Source organism: Sphaerodactylus townsendi, linkage group LG17 (assembly GCF_021028975.2).
Source record: "Sphaerodactylus townsendi isolate TG3544 linkage group LG17, MPM_Stown_v2.3, whole genome shotgun sequence".
NCBI lineage: Eukaryota > Metazoa > Chordata > Lepidosauria > Squamata > Sphaerodactylidae > Sphaerodactylus > Sphaerodactylus townsendi.
Genome location: NC_059441.1, coordinates 370,582 through 384,986, shown reverse-complemented (window position 1 = coordinate 384,986; position 14,405 = coordinate 370,582). Strand labels below are relative to the sequence as shown.

Below are 14,405 nucleotides of genomic sequence, written 5' to 3'. Positions count from 1 at the left end.
CTGGAACTGTCACACGCAGAGACGCGCGCGCGCACTCGCCCCCCTCTTTCGCCCCGCCCACCAGGTTCTGAAGGAGGGGCGTCCGTCCAGCCGAGCCGCAGGTGCCGAGTGACCGTTGGGGCGGGCGAGGGAAGGAGGCGGGCGAGGGAAACGGCGGGCTCCGAGGCGGCGGGATAGGGGGGCGGCTCACCTGCGGGTCGGGCGGGGCCGCCGCATCCCTGCTCGGCTCATCGCTCGCTCTCCCTTCCCGAAACCGACCAGAGGAGGAGGAACGGCGACCGCCGCAGTCTCCGCCTTCTCGCCCGTTCCTCCGTCGCCCGCCCCGCTCCTTTCCTCTCTGAGGAAACGCCGCGGCGCTCCCCCCGCGCATGCGCGCCAGGCCCGCCTCAATCCTCGGTCCCTCTCCTCCTCAGCCCCCTCCCCGCCCCCTAATCCTGACGTGAGTGACGCGCCCCAAAAAACCCGCCCTGTTTGCGCTGACTCGCGTGCGCATGCGTGAGCAAGCCCGTCGACGCCCCGCCTGTCTTTCCCTTCCCTCTCCCTGCATTGGCTGAAGGGATAAACGGCCGGGGCGTGAAGGGACGGCGAGGGGCGTTTACGACGCGTAGAGCGGAGGCTCTTTACGGCGCTGCTTAGCAACCGAGGGAGGATGAGGCGGGCGCGACAGGTAAGGGTGCGGAGTGGCGTCAGCGGCCACGCTGAGCAACGCAGAGGGGGATTTTATAGGTGATATTTAAAAACAAAACGGCAGAAATTAGGAGGGGGAGATGATGATGGCGACCCCCCCCCCGTGCCCTCAACTCTGCGCTTTCTGTGCCAAGGCAGCTTTGGCCGATCTTATCCACGCAAACTGCGAAAGGAACGGAAGGGAAACGTCTTTTCTCCCTGCGGTGCTAGCTTTCTACTTGCAGAGAGGTGTGCTTTTAATGCTAAAGAGCAATCGAAACAGGAGGGTCCCGCCTACAGTCTGTAGAGGTGCGAGCCCATTCAGTACTGGGAAGCAGTGGCAGGTGTAGGAGCTGAGAAGGTGGGCTGAAACTTTGCCTCTGGAGTTGCATTGTTCTGGGGATCTCTCTCCCCCCCCCCCCCCCCCCCCAGTTGTAAGGTTCCGGTATAATAATCAATAGGAGCAGCGTGGCGTAGTCGTCAAGTGCTTGCACTGTTATTCACATGGTCAGGAGTTCGAGCCCCCTGTGGGTCAGATATCCTGGCAGCTGGCTCATGGTCAACTCAGCCATCCATCCATTCCTTAGTCGGTAAATGAGTACCTAGCACATAGCTAGGGGGTAAAGAATAGCCGGGGAAAGCAATGGCAAACTACCCCACAAAAACAGCTTGCCTATGAAATCACTGCTTGCAGTGGTACCCCAGGGTCGGACACGACTGAAGGGGAAACTTTACTTTACAATAATCAATAATTGAGAATGTAGATGTGTCTTAGCAGTCGTTTATTGAATTCTGTTAGTTATTAAAATGATCAGAAGTCAGATTGAATGATCATGGCTTCTGTTTGGCCCTTTGTTCTCAAATATTCCCTCGTTCCTACAGTAGAATGAATAGTGGAGTAAAAGGTTGAGAGTAGTTTTGTTGTGTGTCCCAAGTGTTCAAGGATGAGTGATAGTCTTTATTCTGGTTGGGGGGGGCAGGAGTGAGGGAGGTATGATTATTAAGTTGTAAAGTCTAATGATTAAGACAGGGAAGCCCATTGATATATGTAGGTAATAGTCAGTGCAGGTGTGATCTTGGCTCCAGCCAGCCGATGTAAGGCAAGGCCTGTCAGGCCAGGCCTGACACCAGTGCAGCTGCATCATTTTGGCTCACTAGGAATCCGGCTGCTTAGATTCAAATGTTATTGTCGCTCGTGACACTGAATGGCTGAAAAGGTTTTGAATCCCAGCATGGGGGGTGGGGGGGGCAGTCTAGGAATTAAGATAATAAATGATACTCCTTCAGCATTTTACGACCTCATTTTCTGCAGGCGGTGGAAGTATCAGCCCCTCCTGTCTGTGGCAGCCTAACCAGGTGGCCAGTCAGCAGACCCATGTCCTTTATACTGTTTCTTCAGGATACTTTTATTTCACCCTTCTGCCAAGTTGCCTGTGACAGCGTACGTGGTTGTCTGAGCACCGGGGCTGGGTATTTTCTCCCTACTCCCCTGGTATCAGTAAAGCTGCTTCCGCTTAAGGCCTGCAGCCACCAGATTTGTCTGTTTTCTGGTTAATGGTGATTGGCCAGTCTGTCATTTACTTAAGTTGGTTTTATTTTGGCTTTGGTTGATTTTGAGTAGTGAGCTTTGAGCCTTGGAGTGACAACATATACACTATTACAAAAACAGAGTTGTGGTGCCTTCGAAGAGTAACTGATTAATTGTGGCACAAGTATTTTTGTGGTGCCTGCTTATTGAAGGGTCATCCTTGGTTGGCAAATTTGTGTATTTTCTTCCCTTGCAGTGTACTGTGTGTGTATGTGTTCATCATGCTTTTTCCTGTGAGGATCTCAGGGTATTGTATGTTGTTCTACCTACTTCTTTTTATCGCCACAATAATCCTGTGTGGTGACAGTAGTTTGCCGGGGGTTGTATGGTTGAGAGCCAGCGTGGTGTAGTGGTTAAGAGCACGTGGACTCTGGAGAATCAGGTTTGAGTCCCCACTCCTCCACTTGAGTGACGGATTTCAGAGGAGCCAGGTTTGTTTTCCTGCTGCTGCACATGAAGCCTGCTAGGTCACCTTAGGCGAGTCACAGTTCTCTCTGGACTCTCTCAGCCTCACAAAGTGTCTGTTGCGAGGAGAGGAAGTGAAAAGGTGTTTGTAAGCCACTTTGGGACACTTTACAAGAGGGAAAGGTGGGGTATAAATCCAAACTCGTCGTCTTTGGACAAGCAAACCTTTGAACCAGGATTCCCTTGTCTTGAGACTGTCGCCGTTCAACACTGGTTCGTGAGTGTGGCTGTGAGTGAGACATGGATTTGGGCATGGAGATAAAATAGTCTTGGTGAAGGGAGTCTTTGCAATGCAAGCGATACAGCCAAGAAATGTCACAGGCTGAACATTTTCCATTTCATAAACTTCTGTTTCCATTGTCTGCATTTTCTCTCTCTTTCTCTCTCTGTCTCTATTTATCTGTACAAATCTCTCGAAATACAGGATACACTTCATATACCCCAGCCCCCAAATATTTACACTACAATAAATGTATTCGTCTAGAAGGCGCCATTACCGTATATACTCGCGTATAAGCCGAGTTTTTCAGCCCTGTTTAAAGGCTGAGAAAAGCCCCCTCGGCTTATAAGCGAGTCACCATTTTCTATCCATCACAAGGAGGCTGGGGGCAGGGCCGGGACAACCTCCCCACCACCCGGAAGCTGCTTGTTGCTGCCCTCCTGGGAGGGTGAAGGGGAAACCCCAAGGCACCCTGGCTGGCTGGGCTTGGTCAAACCCCCGGAGGCAGAGGGAGCTCCTTATTTGGGCAGCGACATCAGGGGGAGTCACTGCCCAAATAAGGAACTCCCTCTGCCTGCTGGCTGGGTTTGACAAAGCCCAGCTAGCGGCAGGCAGAGGGAGCTCCTTATTTGGGCAGTGACTCCCCCGGATGTCACTGCCCAAATAAGGAGCTCCCTCTACCTCCCGGCTTCCCACCCTCGACTTATACCCGAGTCAATAAGTTTTCCCAGGTTTGGGCAGTAAAATTAGGTGCCTCAGCTTATACACGGGTCGGCTTATACACGAGTATATACGGTAGTTTAGTTTTTGCTGCAACCCCTCCTGGAGTCCGCATGTAGTTAGATATGGCTAAGGCACCTCCGTACAAGATTTGCAAGGGAGAGGTTACCCTCAAGGCATGCACAGTATCTCCGTTCCTTGCCAGTTGTAATGTTCCTATTTCCTCAGGAATTTGACACATTTTATAGAGCATACCTGGATGATAATTTAGGAGGGACCCAATCAAGCCGTTTCCGAGCAGGCAACCTTATGGCTGTCTCCGCTTCGTTGCACCGAGGCCCTCGGGCCGGAACTGTCTTCTTTTTATACCCCTGGCGCTGCTCCAGCGTAATGAATAACTTCAAGACAGGTATCTGTCCAACAGGTTCATATATATCTCCATGTGAAGGATCAACATGGAACGACGCCAGCCAAGCAACGCGCTTCCATTCGTGGGGACCCCCCGACAACCTGAGTAGGTCAGTTTAGCTTGAATTGCTCATAACATAAGGGAGACAGTTAGCTAAGCAGAGGAATGCTATGGCTAACCATTTCTGCCTGTCAGTTCTCTGGGAAACTCCATGGACATGTCGTGAGTCAGCTGCGTCTCAGATGATTCTTTTCCCCTTGTTCCTTTCCCTTCGCAGGTGTCAAACTCGTGGCCCTCCAGATGTTATGGACTACAGTTCCCATCATCCCCTGCCAGCATGATGCTGTAGTCCATAACATCTGGAGTGACGTGAGTTTGACACCTGTGGAAGGCCTTTCACAAGGCTTTGTGTTTCAAAAACTTGCTAGTTTTCAACTGACCTTTGTACCTTAATTCTCCAAAAAAAAACCCTTGATGATAATTTGCATAATAACAACTGCATGGAGAAAGATTTGTAAGGTCTGTATGTCCTCTTTCTTCCTAAAAGTGAATGAGTGACACTCATTTCACAACTCACAGAGCGCCACGCTCTCCGTTACCAGCAACCAGAAGAGCCGCAGCTGTTTCCGTCCCTTGGCATGACGCTTTCACCTCAGGGAGGCCCACAGCTTGCCTGTTGCTTAGACGATGGCTGTTTCAAAGCGGGGACCGCTTACAAACCACAAGGCCATCGAGCAGGGACCTTCCCCACTTTCCTGAAACATAGTGCAGGTGACACGTTGGTGAACAGTGCTCAGAAGAGGTGCGTTGTGGTTCCTGAGCCACTGAGGAAGAAGAAGAAGAGTTTGGATTTATATCCCCCTTTATCTCTTGTAAGGAGACTCAAGGTGGCCTACAAGCTCCTTTCCCTTCCTCTCCCCACCACAGATACCCTGCAAGGTGGGTGGGGCTGAGAGAGTTCAGAGAGAACTGTGACTAGCTCAAGGTGACCCAGCTGGGATGTGTTGGAGTGCACAAGCTAATCTGGTTCCCCAGAGAAGCCTCCGCAGCTCAAGCGGCAGAGCGGGGAATCAAACCCGTTTCCTCCAGATTAGAGCGCGCCTGCTCTTAACCTCTTCACCATGCTGAAATTAACCAAAGGTAAACTATTCTGATCGATGGTGCCCTTTCTGGTCAGAATCATTGCATGTTCTTTGTGCTTGTGAAACAAGAACCGAAAGCCTCCCCCCGGCTTCCTGATAGGAAGTTTCAGAACAGCTTTGCTTCAAAAATTTTGAGGTGGTGCAAGAAAACGGATGAGGAGTCCCCTGCATCAGCATCCTTTCTATGCAGGACTTTAATCGGCATGGAGCTTTGCGTTCCTTGGTGACCGCGTTCAAGACAACATAGTGAGGCGGGCTGTTGGGCTACTCTAGAGCAGCGGTGGCCAACCAATGGCACGCCAGATGCTCATGGACTACAATTCCCATCAGCCCTTGCCAGCATGGCCAATTGGCCATGCTGGTAGGGGCTGATGGGAATTGTAGTCCATGAACATCTGGGGTGCCATAGGTTGGCCTCCCCTGCTCTAGAGGCATGGCTGTAGCTGAGAAAGAGTTCCCCGACTGGAAATAATCCAGCCAGCCCTAGCAGAGAATATTTTAAGAGGCTGACAGTGTAAAGCAACCTCACAGAAATGTCAGTGGCTCTAATGCCACTTGGTTCCCTTCCACTGGTGGCTTTTGCCTTTCGTTCCCCTTCTCCTTCCCTTCCGAAGCCTTTGAAATGGGGCCGCCGTAATTCTAAATAAATTGCTCTAAGTTACAAAATTAAGAACATTAGAACTAGCCTGCTGGATCAGACCAGAGTCCATCTAGTCCAGCATTCTGCTACTCGCAGTGGCCCACCAGGTACCTTTGGGAGCTCACATGCAGGATGTGAAAGCAATGGCCTTCTGCTGCTGCTGCTGCTCCTGAGCACCTGGTCCGCTAAGGCATTTGCAATCTGAGATCAAGGAGGATCAAGATTGGTAGCCATAGATTGACTTCATAAATCTGTCCAAGCCCTTTTTATTATTCCTGTAACGATTAAAAGTTAGCATATCCTTGCTCTGCGCACCCACCCCCCCATCACCTTGTGGCTTCCATTTTGAAAAAGAAGAAGAGTTTGTATTTATATCCCCCTTTTCTCTCCTGTAAGGAGACTCAAAGGGGCTTACAATCTCCTTTCCCTCCCCCCCACAATAAACACCCTGTGAGGTGGGTGGGGCTGAGAGAGTTCCCAAGAACTGTGACTAGCCCAAGGTCACTGAGCTGGCATGTATTGGAGTGCACAAGCTAACCTGGTTCCCAGGATTAGCCTCCGCTGCTCATGTGGCAGAGCGGGAAATCAAACCCGGTTCTCCAGATTAGAGAGTGCCTGCTTTTTACCACTACACCACGCTGGCTCTCCTCTGCCACAGACCTCAGAAAGTTGCTGCCAATAGAACGGGATGCTGCTGAGCTACATGGCTTGATGCAACTTCATTGGACCATTAAGGTCACCGATGCAACAGGGCAACAAAGAAGGCTTCCTGGCAGTGGCGTACCGCCCATTGGGCAAAGTGGGCAGTTGCCCAAGGCGCAGATTAGTGCACAATTAGTGCACAAGCTAATCTGGTTCCCAGGATAAGCCTCCACAACTCAAGTGGCAGAGCAGGGAATCAACCCCAGTTCTCCAGATCAGAGTGCGCCTTCTCTTAGCCCCTACACCACTGTGGCTTGAAGGGAAAGTTGCCGTGCCTAAATAAAAACTCTTGATTACCTTGCCTAGTGGGAGGCCGTGTTTGGATGTGTTAAATGTACAGGATGGCTCTTGGGCAGAGCAGCTCCCAGGAAAAAGAGCTGGGGATATTCTTTTTAGGAACAGGGCTCCGTGCAGTGAATCCCCATCAAGAGTGTCCTAGTCACAGCTGACAGTAAAAACGAGCTGGGCTTATTTGCTGTGGGGAAGGCATAATCTGCACAGAAGGCTGCTTGCGGCTGGCTCTTGGACAAAAGCAGAAAAACAATAACAGCAGCAACCCCCTGGCTGAGAGTCGCAGGGAAACTCAGAAAGCGCAGAGGGTAAAGTTCACTCTGCAGCGATTAATCTCTGCAAGACCGGCACGGTAATATTTTCCGCTGCAATCTAAAGAGATAAGGACAGATTGCTGGCACGACCGAGCGGCACCATAATCTCCTGAAAACTCAAAGCCGCCGTTCTCCTTCCAGATAGCCTCACAGATGAGCAGATAATAGCCGGAAATTCGGTACCTGTTGAGACAGACGATGCCGGTGGCTGTTTCTCTGGGCTGGGATCGGGGCCGCGCTTTGCACCTGCCTGCCGCTTTTGTTCTGCTTCAGTGTTTTCAGGTATTGTTCAAGGTCTCTTAACACGGAGGCACAATTCTGCAGCATTTCATGTCAGTAAACCTTGTGGCTCTGAGGATAGCTTTTCCTTCCCCCGCGAGTGGTTCCGTGCATCTCCCTCGCATCTGGGACTAACGCGAAGGGCTTCAAACTAGCGCCCTTGGATCTTATTTTCTGTCACCATTAGAAAAATATGATGTCACTCTCAGATGGTGGTGGAGTTGGCTGGTTTTCTCCCATTGTTGGCTAATGGAACTCATGGCGTCTGAGGGAATCATGTCCGAGGACCGAAAATGGGAGGCTTAGCTACAATGTGCTGCTCAGAGAGCCAGGTGTAGTGGTTAAGAGCAGGTTCACTCTAATCTGGAGAACTGGGGTTGATTCCCCGCTCTGCCGCTTGAGCTGTGGAGGCTTATCTGGGGAACCAGATTAGCCTGTGCGCTCCCACACGTGCCAGCTGGGTGACCTTGGGCTAGTCATAGTTCTTCGGAGCCCACCTCGCAGGGTGTTTGTTGGTGCCATTAAAGGTTTTTTTTTTTAATTTGATCTGTCTGCCCTTAACTCCATGGGGGGAAGGACAAGATAAAAATGGCCTAGTTAATGATTAGTGGTTGGTTGACTGTAAAGCAGATTATGCTCAGATAACTAAACAACTGATGTAACCAAAGCTGCTCCCCTTCCATTGTTAATGACCGTGGTGGTTTACTCTTTGTAGGGATAATCAGCCCCGTGTGTTTTGGATCATAAGGCATTTCACGTTGACTTAAGGAAAATCCTGAATGCAGAAAGGGGAGGGGAAGGCCCGTCTTCATGGCAGAACTTCCTCCTCCTGCTATAGGTGTCATTTTAGTTCCCTTTATCATACTTTTACAAGCTGCGTTGTTTCATTTTTGACAAGGTTGACACTCCTCAGAGGCGCATACCTGAGCCGGAAAAGTGTTTGAGTTTGCTTTGTGCTGTGCTTGTTCAGATATGAATTCAGGGCCACTCCTTCCCGATGAGGGAAAAAAACCCAGCAAGTTTTTGTTGTTTTTAATGCTGCAGTGGATGGAAGCTGCACAGAGTCTAACCCGAGTGAGAATGTTGGTTGTCGGTGCCTTTGATGCCCTTCGGAGGCCTGGCCTTGGCCAATAGGAACGACCCCACAGAACTTCAGGGCTGCACTTCTGTGCCCGCCTGCTTCAGAGCCAGCTCCAAACCCGGCTGCTGCAAAGGGTGAGGAGGAAAATTGCCTTCTAGTTTCCAGAGCTGTTCGCCTGCTAGTCCAGGGGTCTGCAACCTGCGGCTCTCCAGATGTTCACGGACTACAAATCCCATCAGCCCCTGCTAGCATGGCCAATTGGGAATTGCAGTCCATGAACATCTGGAGAGCCGCAGGCTGCAGACCCCTGTGCTAGTTGAAGGGCTGCAGTGGAGCCCTGCCCACTTATCTTCAGGACAGCCGGTTAGAAAGCAGCCCTCTTTTAAATGTAATCGACAATAGATGATTGGGCTTCCTACAGCGGGTGGAATGACTGTCTGTTGCACACCTGGTAAAATAAGCACCTTGTGATCCTTTCCAGTTTATCATAGTCCAGTTTGGAGAAATGGGGCGGGTGGATGGGATTCAGTTCTGAAAATTGCAAAGGATATGAGAGCGCTGCCGAGACCTGCAGCCGTGCCCAGTACACTTTTCTCTCCCCTCTGTTTTTCTCTGCAAATATCCATTTGCCCGTTGGAGTATGTTCCCCGTTTCCTGGGCCTGGTAGGGGCAGAAAAACAAGGGGGAAAGGATACAGATAAGGATTCCTAGCTGTTGCTGACGAGAATTCCTAAATGTTGCTGACGACTCCAGCATGCTGCCGAGTTCCATCCTGGAAGCGAGCTCCGAAGAAATCAAACAGCCCTATTGAATCAAGCAGAAGGCGGCTGTGGAATTTCCCCCCCCCCCTTTCCCGTGGGTTTTCCTAGAAGAAAGACAGGCAGTTCTCTTCAGAGCTGCTCAGAAAAGAACCGCCAGAAGTCGTTACTTGCCGGGAGTACATTTCTGTAGCACGTTTGTTATCTGCCAGCTCAGATTTTCAAAAATGTCCTTGAGTATTTAAAGAGGCCAGCGGATTCTTGAGCAGGCTTATTCGGGGGCTGAGGCAGACGTTAGTCACGAATTTGATCTACTTTTCTCTTTAGCGGTAGGAAAAGAACAGATGGTATTTTGGATACTCCCCCCCCCATAGACCCTCACAGCCTTACACATTCACGCAGTAGCAAAAACTTTGGGGAGATCTGTCAGATCCTGCTATTGACTGTGACCGTTAGCCTTTGTTCATTGGGCTGCCAGAGATAAAAGCTGGTTTAGGAAGCCTTAATGGTAATCATATTCCTGTCCATAAAGCCGGCTCCTTTGCGGAGGGCTCTTCCTGAGCAACCCAGTTCTCCTTAAAAAAAACCCCCAACAAATTAAGCCAGCTAGATTTGAGTCTACCGTGTTTCCCCGAAAATAAGACAGTGTCTTATATTAATTTTTGCTCCCAAAGATGCGCTATGTCTTATTTTCAGGGGATGTCTTGTTTTTCTGTGTTCTGTTCGTCGGGCATGCTTCCAAACAAAAACTTTGCTACGTCTTACTTTCGGGGGATGCCTTATATTTCGCACTTCAGCAAAACCTCTACTACATCTTATTTTCAGGGGATATCTTATATTCGGGGAAACAGGGTAGTAGTACTTTAGAGACCAACAAGGTTTTGGGGGTATGAACTTTTGACTCTCTAACGCTCACACTGCAAAAGATGGTCTCGAAGATGCTGGGGAACTTCAGTCTAGCTGTTCTTCTGCAGACCGACACGGCTACCCTCTGAAACATTATCGGGAGGCCAGCGTGGTGTCGTGGTTAAGAGCAGGTGCGCTCTAATCTGGAGAACCAGGTTTGATCCCCCGCTCTGCCGCCTGAGCTGTGGAGGCTTATCTGGGGAACCAGATTACCCTGTGCACTCCCACACATGCCAGCTGGGTGGCCTTGGGCTAGTCCAGGGGTAGGGAACCTGCGGCTCAAGAGCCGCATGCGGCTCTTCTGCCCTTGCACTCTGGCTCCACGAGCTGAGCCGCCGGCCCTATCCTTGCCCACCCTGCAGGCAGCAGGGTGGGTGCATCAATAGCCCACAGTCGGCCGCGCCGCGCCGCGGGCTTCCCCACTCGCCCGCCCCGTTGGAGCGGGGCGGGCGCTTTCCCAGCAGCCGGCAAGGCTGGAGCACGCCCGGCTTCATCGCTTGCACCAGCAGCCTGCAGGCAGGCCAGAGCGGGCGCGATTCATCGCAGCTTCTCCAAGAATGAGCGGAGTAAAAGGTTAAAAAAACCCTATATATATAGTGTTATCTTTATTTTAAATGTCAAAAATTGTTTGCGGCTCCAAGTGTTTTCTTTTCCCGTGGAAAACGGGTCCAAATGGCTCTTTGAGTGTTAAAGGTTCCCTACCCCTGGACTAGTCGCAGTGCTCTCTGAACTCTCTCAGCCCCACCCGCCTCGCAGGGTGTTTGTTGTGGGGGGAGGGAAGGGAAAGGAGTTTGCACGCCGCTTTGAGTCTCCTTACAGGGGAGAAAAGGGGGGGATATAAATCCAAAGTCGTCGTCTTCTCATTCCGTGACTCTGTTGTCCACAGCGGAAAAGGAAGTGACCCATTCTGACCGTCTTCTGCCCTTTTCTCACCCCTGATCATTCCAGGCCTTGGCTTCCCCGGTGCTTCGGTGACTCTGCCGGCGTAGGATGGACCCGGTTGTCCTCAGTTACATGGACAGTTTGCTGAGACAATCGGATGTCTTGCTCCTGGACCCCCCCTGCTGGCTGAACGACCACATCCTCGGGTTCGCCTTCGAGTACTTCGCCACCGAGCAGTTCCGCGACTTCTCCGACCAGGTGTGCTTCATCGGGCCCGAGGTGGCCCAGTTCATCAAGTGCGCGACCGGCCAGGAGGAAATGGGCCTCTTCCTGGAGCCCCTGAAGCTGCCCCAAAAGAAAGTCGTGTTCCTGGCCATCAACGACAACTCCAACCAGGCCGCCGGGGGCACCCACTGGAGCCTCTTGGTTTACTTCCGGGACCAGAACTGCTTTGCCCACTACGATTCCCACACGAGGTGCAATTCCGCTCACGCCAGACAGGTCGCTGGGAAGCTGGAGGCCTTTCTGGGCAAGAGAGGCAGAATCTCCTTTGTCGAGGAGAAGGCTCCCGCCCAGCAGAACAGCTACGACTGCGGGATGTACGTCATCTGCAACACAGAGGCCCTGACGCGGGCTTATTTCCAGGCCAAGCAAGAGCCGCTGCTGCAGCTCCTGACTCCTTCCTACATCACGCAGAAGAGGGAAGAATGGAAGGATCTCGTTGCGAAGCTCTCCCAGAAGTGACTGGCCTCTGCCCTACCCCAGTGCCTGAAGAAGCCGCTCAAGCAGAGAGATTGCCTTTGGGTTTTTACGCCGCCTTGCTCTGAGCCAAGTCGTGAGAAGAAAAAGCTCAAGCAGAGATTGCCTTTGAATGTTTACCCCGCCTTGTTCCGAGCCGAGCTGTAAGAAGCTTAAATGTCCTCTCTCAGGCGGACAGTCGTCGCTTGGGCCGTTTTTAAAAATCCCCTTTGCCAGAAAGGCTCCCCGTAACTTCTCTTTCTCTGTCTGCCTGTGCAAACTGTACCAGCGGATTCAGCAACGCCAGAGCATATCTCTGCTTCGACTTAGCTGAGCAGATTTTTGGCAGCCCTGAAATCACGCCCGAGCCTCTGGAAGCCAAATGAGGCGGCACAACGCTACGCCGCTGCAACGAAGCCTTCTGAAAAAGCAACCGAACGATTCTGGTTATTGCTCCCCCCCCGCCCCCAATTGAGGAAGGATTGTAGGAAAATAGACTGCTTGGTTGTACATAGCGCTTTGGCGACCTTGCAAAACAGCGCTGACCCCCGAAGACGTGACAGAGCAAACTTTGGTCAACGCAGATCTTGGCAGCTCAAGGAAGGTGGTTTTGTGTATAATTGCAGCAGCTTCCAGTTGCTGCTTATCTCATCATCTATCCATTCCAGCACCTCTTCATAGAGACTGTGACGGAACTCACAGGTGGCGGCGGGGGGGGGGGGCACGTCGGTGAGAGAGAATGGCAGGAAAGAATGAGAGAGAGAATGGCAGGGAATCTGTAGGGGCTGAACACGGGTGCGTTTTGAGTGTGGTTCTTTTTCTGTACATCACTTTGAACACCTTTGCGCTGGAAAAAAAATGACTGCAATGCTCACTAAATGCACAACCCATCTGGAATGTAATGTGCGAGAGGCTAGTTCCAAAGAGGCCGGCAGGACTTCCTTCTTCCCGACGGTGCCTGTGATCACGTCATTCACCTTTTTTTTTTTTTTTTTGCTCCTGCTTAGCCAAGCAGGAGGAAACTTGCTTCACTAATACCCGATGTTGCTTACGGGCGGGAAGCTTGACTTGACGTTGTTCCCTGGAGGCACTGCAGAGTCGCGCGGCTTTTAGATTCCTGAAGCCCGGTCCGGCTGCCGGCTTCAGATGGAAATTCGTTTCCACAGCAAAGGCAATTTGGAACCTGGTCACAGCTCCTGAAATCTGATTTTTAAATGTGATGCGTGTAGGAGAGGAGAACTTTCTCGTGTTACCTTGCATGCATGTGTTCTCAGACACTGTACCGCACAAGTGTCAAACTCGCGTCCCTCCAGATGTTATGGACTACAGTTCCCATCATCCCCTGCCAGCATGATGCTGGCAGGGGGGTGATGGGAACTGTAGTCCATGACATCTGGAGGGACGCGAGTTTGACACCTGTGCATCATGCTGGCGGGGGATGATGGGAACTGTAGTCCACGACATCTGGAGGGACGTGAGTTTGACACCTGTGCTGTACAGTGCCAGAGATCCATAATATGCCAGCACAGCACCCATCTGGCCTAACCTTGCCCCTCTCAGTGGGATTGCATGCCCATGACTCAGTTGAAACCGGATGGAGGCACAAAGGCACATGGGCACGTTCTTCCGCCTCACCTGTGCCCCACTTTAACTGGATCTTTGATAAGCTGTAGATCAGCCGCAGGAGGAGGCACCGAGCTCATTAAACTTCTCGCTTTCCCTTCCCAGCTTATCAGTACTTGTTAACATTTTCAAGAGACGGGGAAAATCGTCTAACCCCTAGGTGTCAAACTCGCGGCCCTCCAGATGTTGTGGACTACAGTTCCCATCACCCCCTGCCAGCATCTGGCAGGGGATGATGGAAGAACTCGCTAGTCTGGATCCACAACATCTGGTGCGCATGGTGTTCTAACACCTAATCAACCTAGTGTAGAATCCTGGCACTGCTGGAGAACACAGAACTCCTTCCCTTTCAGTAACTGCACGGCTCTGCCGAAGTACCCAGTCCTATTGGGTTGTCTATGACCAGGTGGGCTGAACCATTTGTTTTTCCCGTTGGCCCTAGTTCATTGCCCCTGCTGTTGCCCAGGGATGCATTCTAAACCACACAGCCCTATTTTTAACACGGGTCAAGGAAGACATCCAATAGACTTTCAGGAACAAATCAGTTCTCAGCTGTTTTAGCAGCAGCTTGGGACAGAAGAGTGTTGATCGTGTTCTCGTTTGCACAGGGAGGAGGCATGAATAACTTTTGTTCTGTTTTTTTGTGGGGGGGAAAATGAAGAGATTTCTCACTCAAGAGCTGTGTCCTGATTTATGACAGTGGGGGTTTTCTCCGGCTATCCTCAGCTGATCCCAGGAGAAGGGAGAGCATAGGGCAGTGGTGGCGAACCTGTGGCACTCCAGAAGTTCATGAACTACAATTCCCATCAGCCCCAGCCAGCATGGCCAATTGGCCATGAACATCTGGAGTGCCTTAGGGTGGGCATCTGAGTGGACTATAAGTACAAATGTAGTGCAGGGGACAGAAAACACAGTGGATCGAGATCAGACATCTCTGGCCCTGGATGTCTTCTGGAGGCGTTGCTTTCCCCTGGCGGCAGA

The 14,405-nt window shown here is 51.4% G+C and overlaps 2 protein-coding genes across 10 annotated transcripts in view; one reads left to right on the top strand and one right to left on the bottom strand.

Moving 5' to 3' along the window:
• MYO9A (myosin IXA) overlaps window positions 1-387 on the bottom strand; it is a 122,391-nt gene extending 122,004 nt beyond the window's left edge. For all 4 annotated transcript variants that reach the window (XM_048481780.1, XM_048481783.1, XM_048481785.1 and 1 more), the window contains exon 1: window positions 191-387. The gene's annotated coding sequence lies outside the window, so the exon portion shown is untranslated. The remainder of the gene's footprint in view (window positions 1-190) is intronic.
• Window positions 81-12,650, top strand: SENP8 (SUMO peptidase family member, NEDD8 specific). Of its 6 annotated transcripts, none has more exons than XM_048481788.1 (3): window positions 622-667; window positions 7,299-7,439; window positions 11,130-12,650. In XM_048481788.1, exon 3 carries the CDS (start codon window positions 11,172-11,174, stop codon window positions 11,805-11,807), a length of 636 nt encoding a protein of 211 aa, XP_048337745.1. In that variant the 5' UTR covers window positions 622-667; window positions 7,299-7,439; window positions 11,130-11,171; the 3' UTR covers window positions 11,808-12,650. The 6 variants fall into 6 exon arrangements, with proteins under 6 accessions (XP_048337748.1, XP_048337743.1, XP_048337745.1 ...); XM_048481787.1 differs by lacking the exon at window positions 7,299-7,439 and adding an exon at window positions 4,084-4,177 and having other exon boundaries at window positions 648-667; XM_048481791.1 differs by lacking the exons at window positions 622-667; window positions 7,299-7,439 and adding an exon at window positions 81-101.
• Window positions 12,651-14,405: the final 1,755 nt, after the last annotated feature.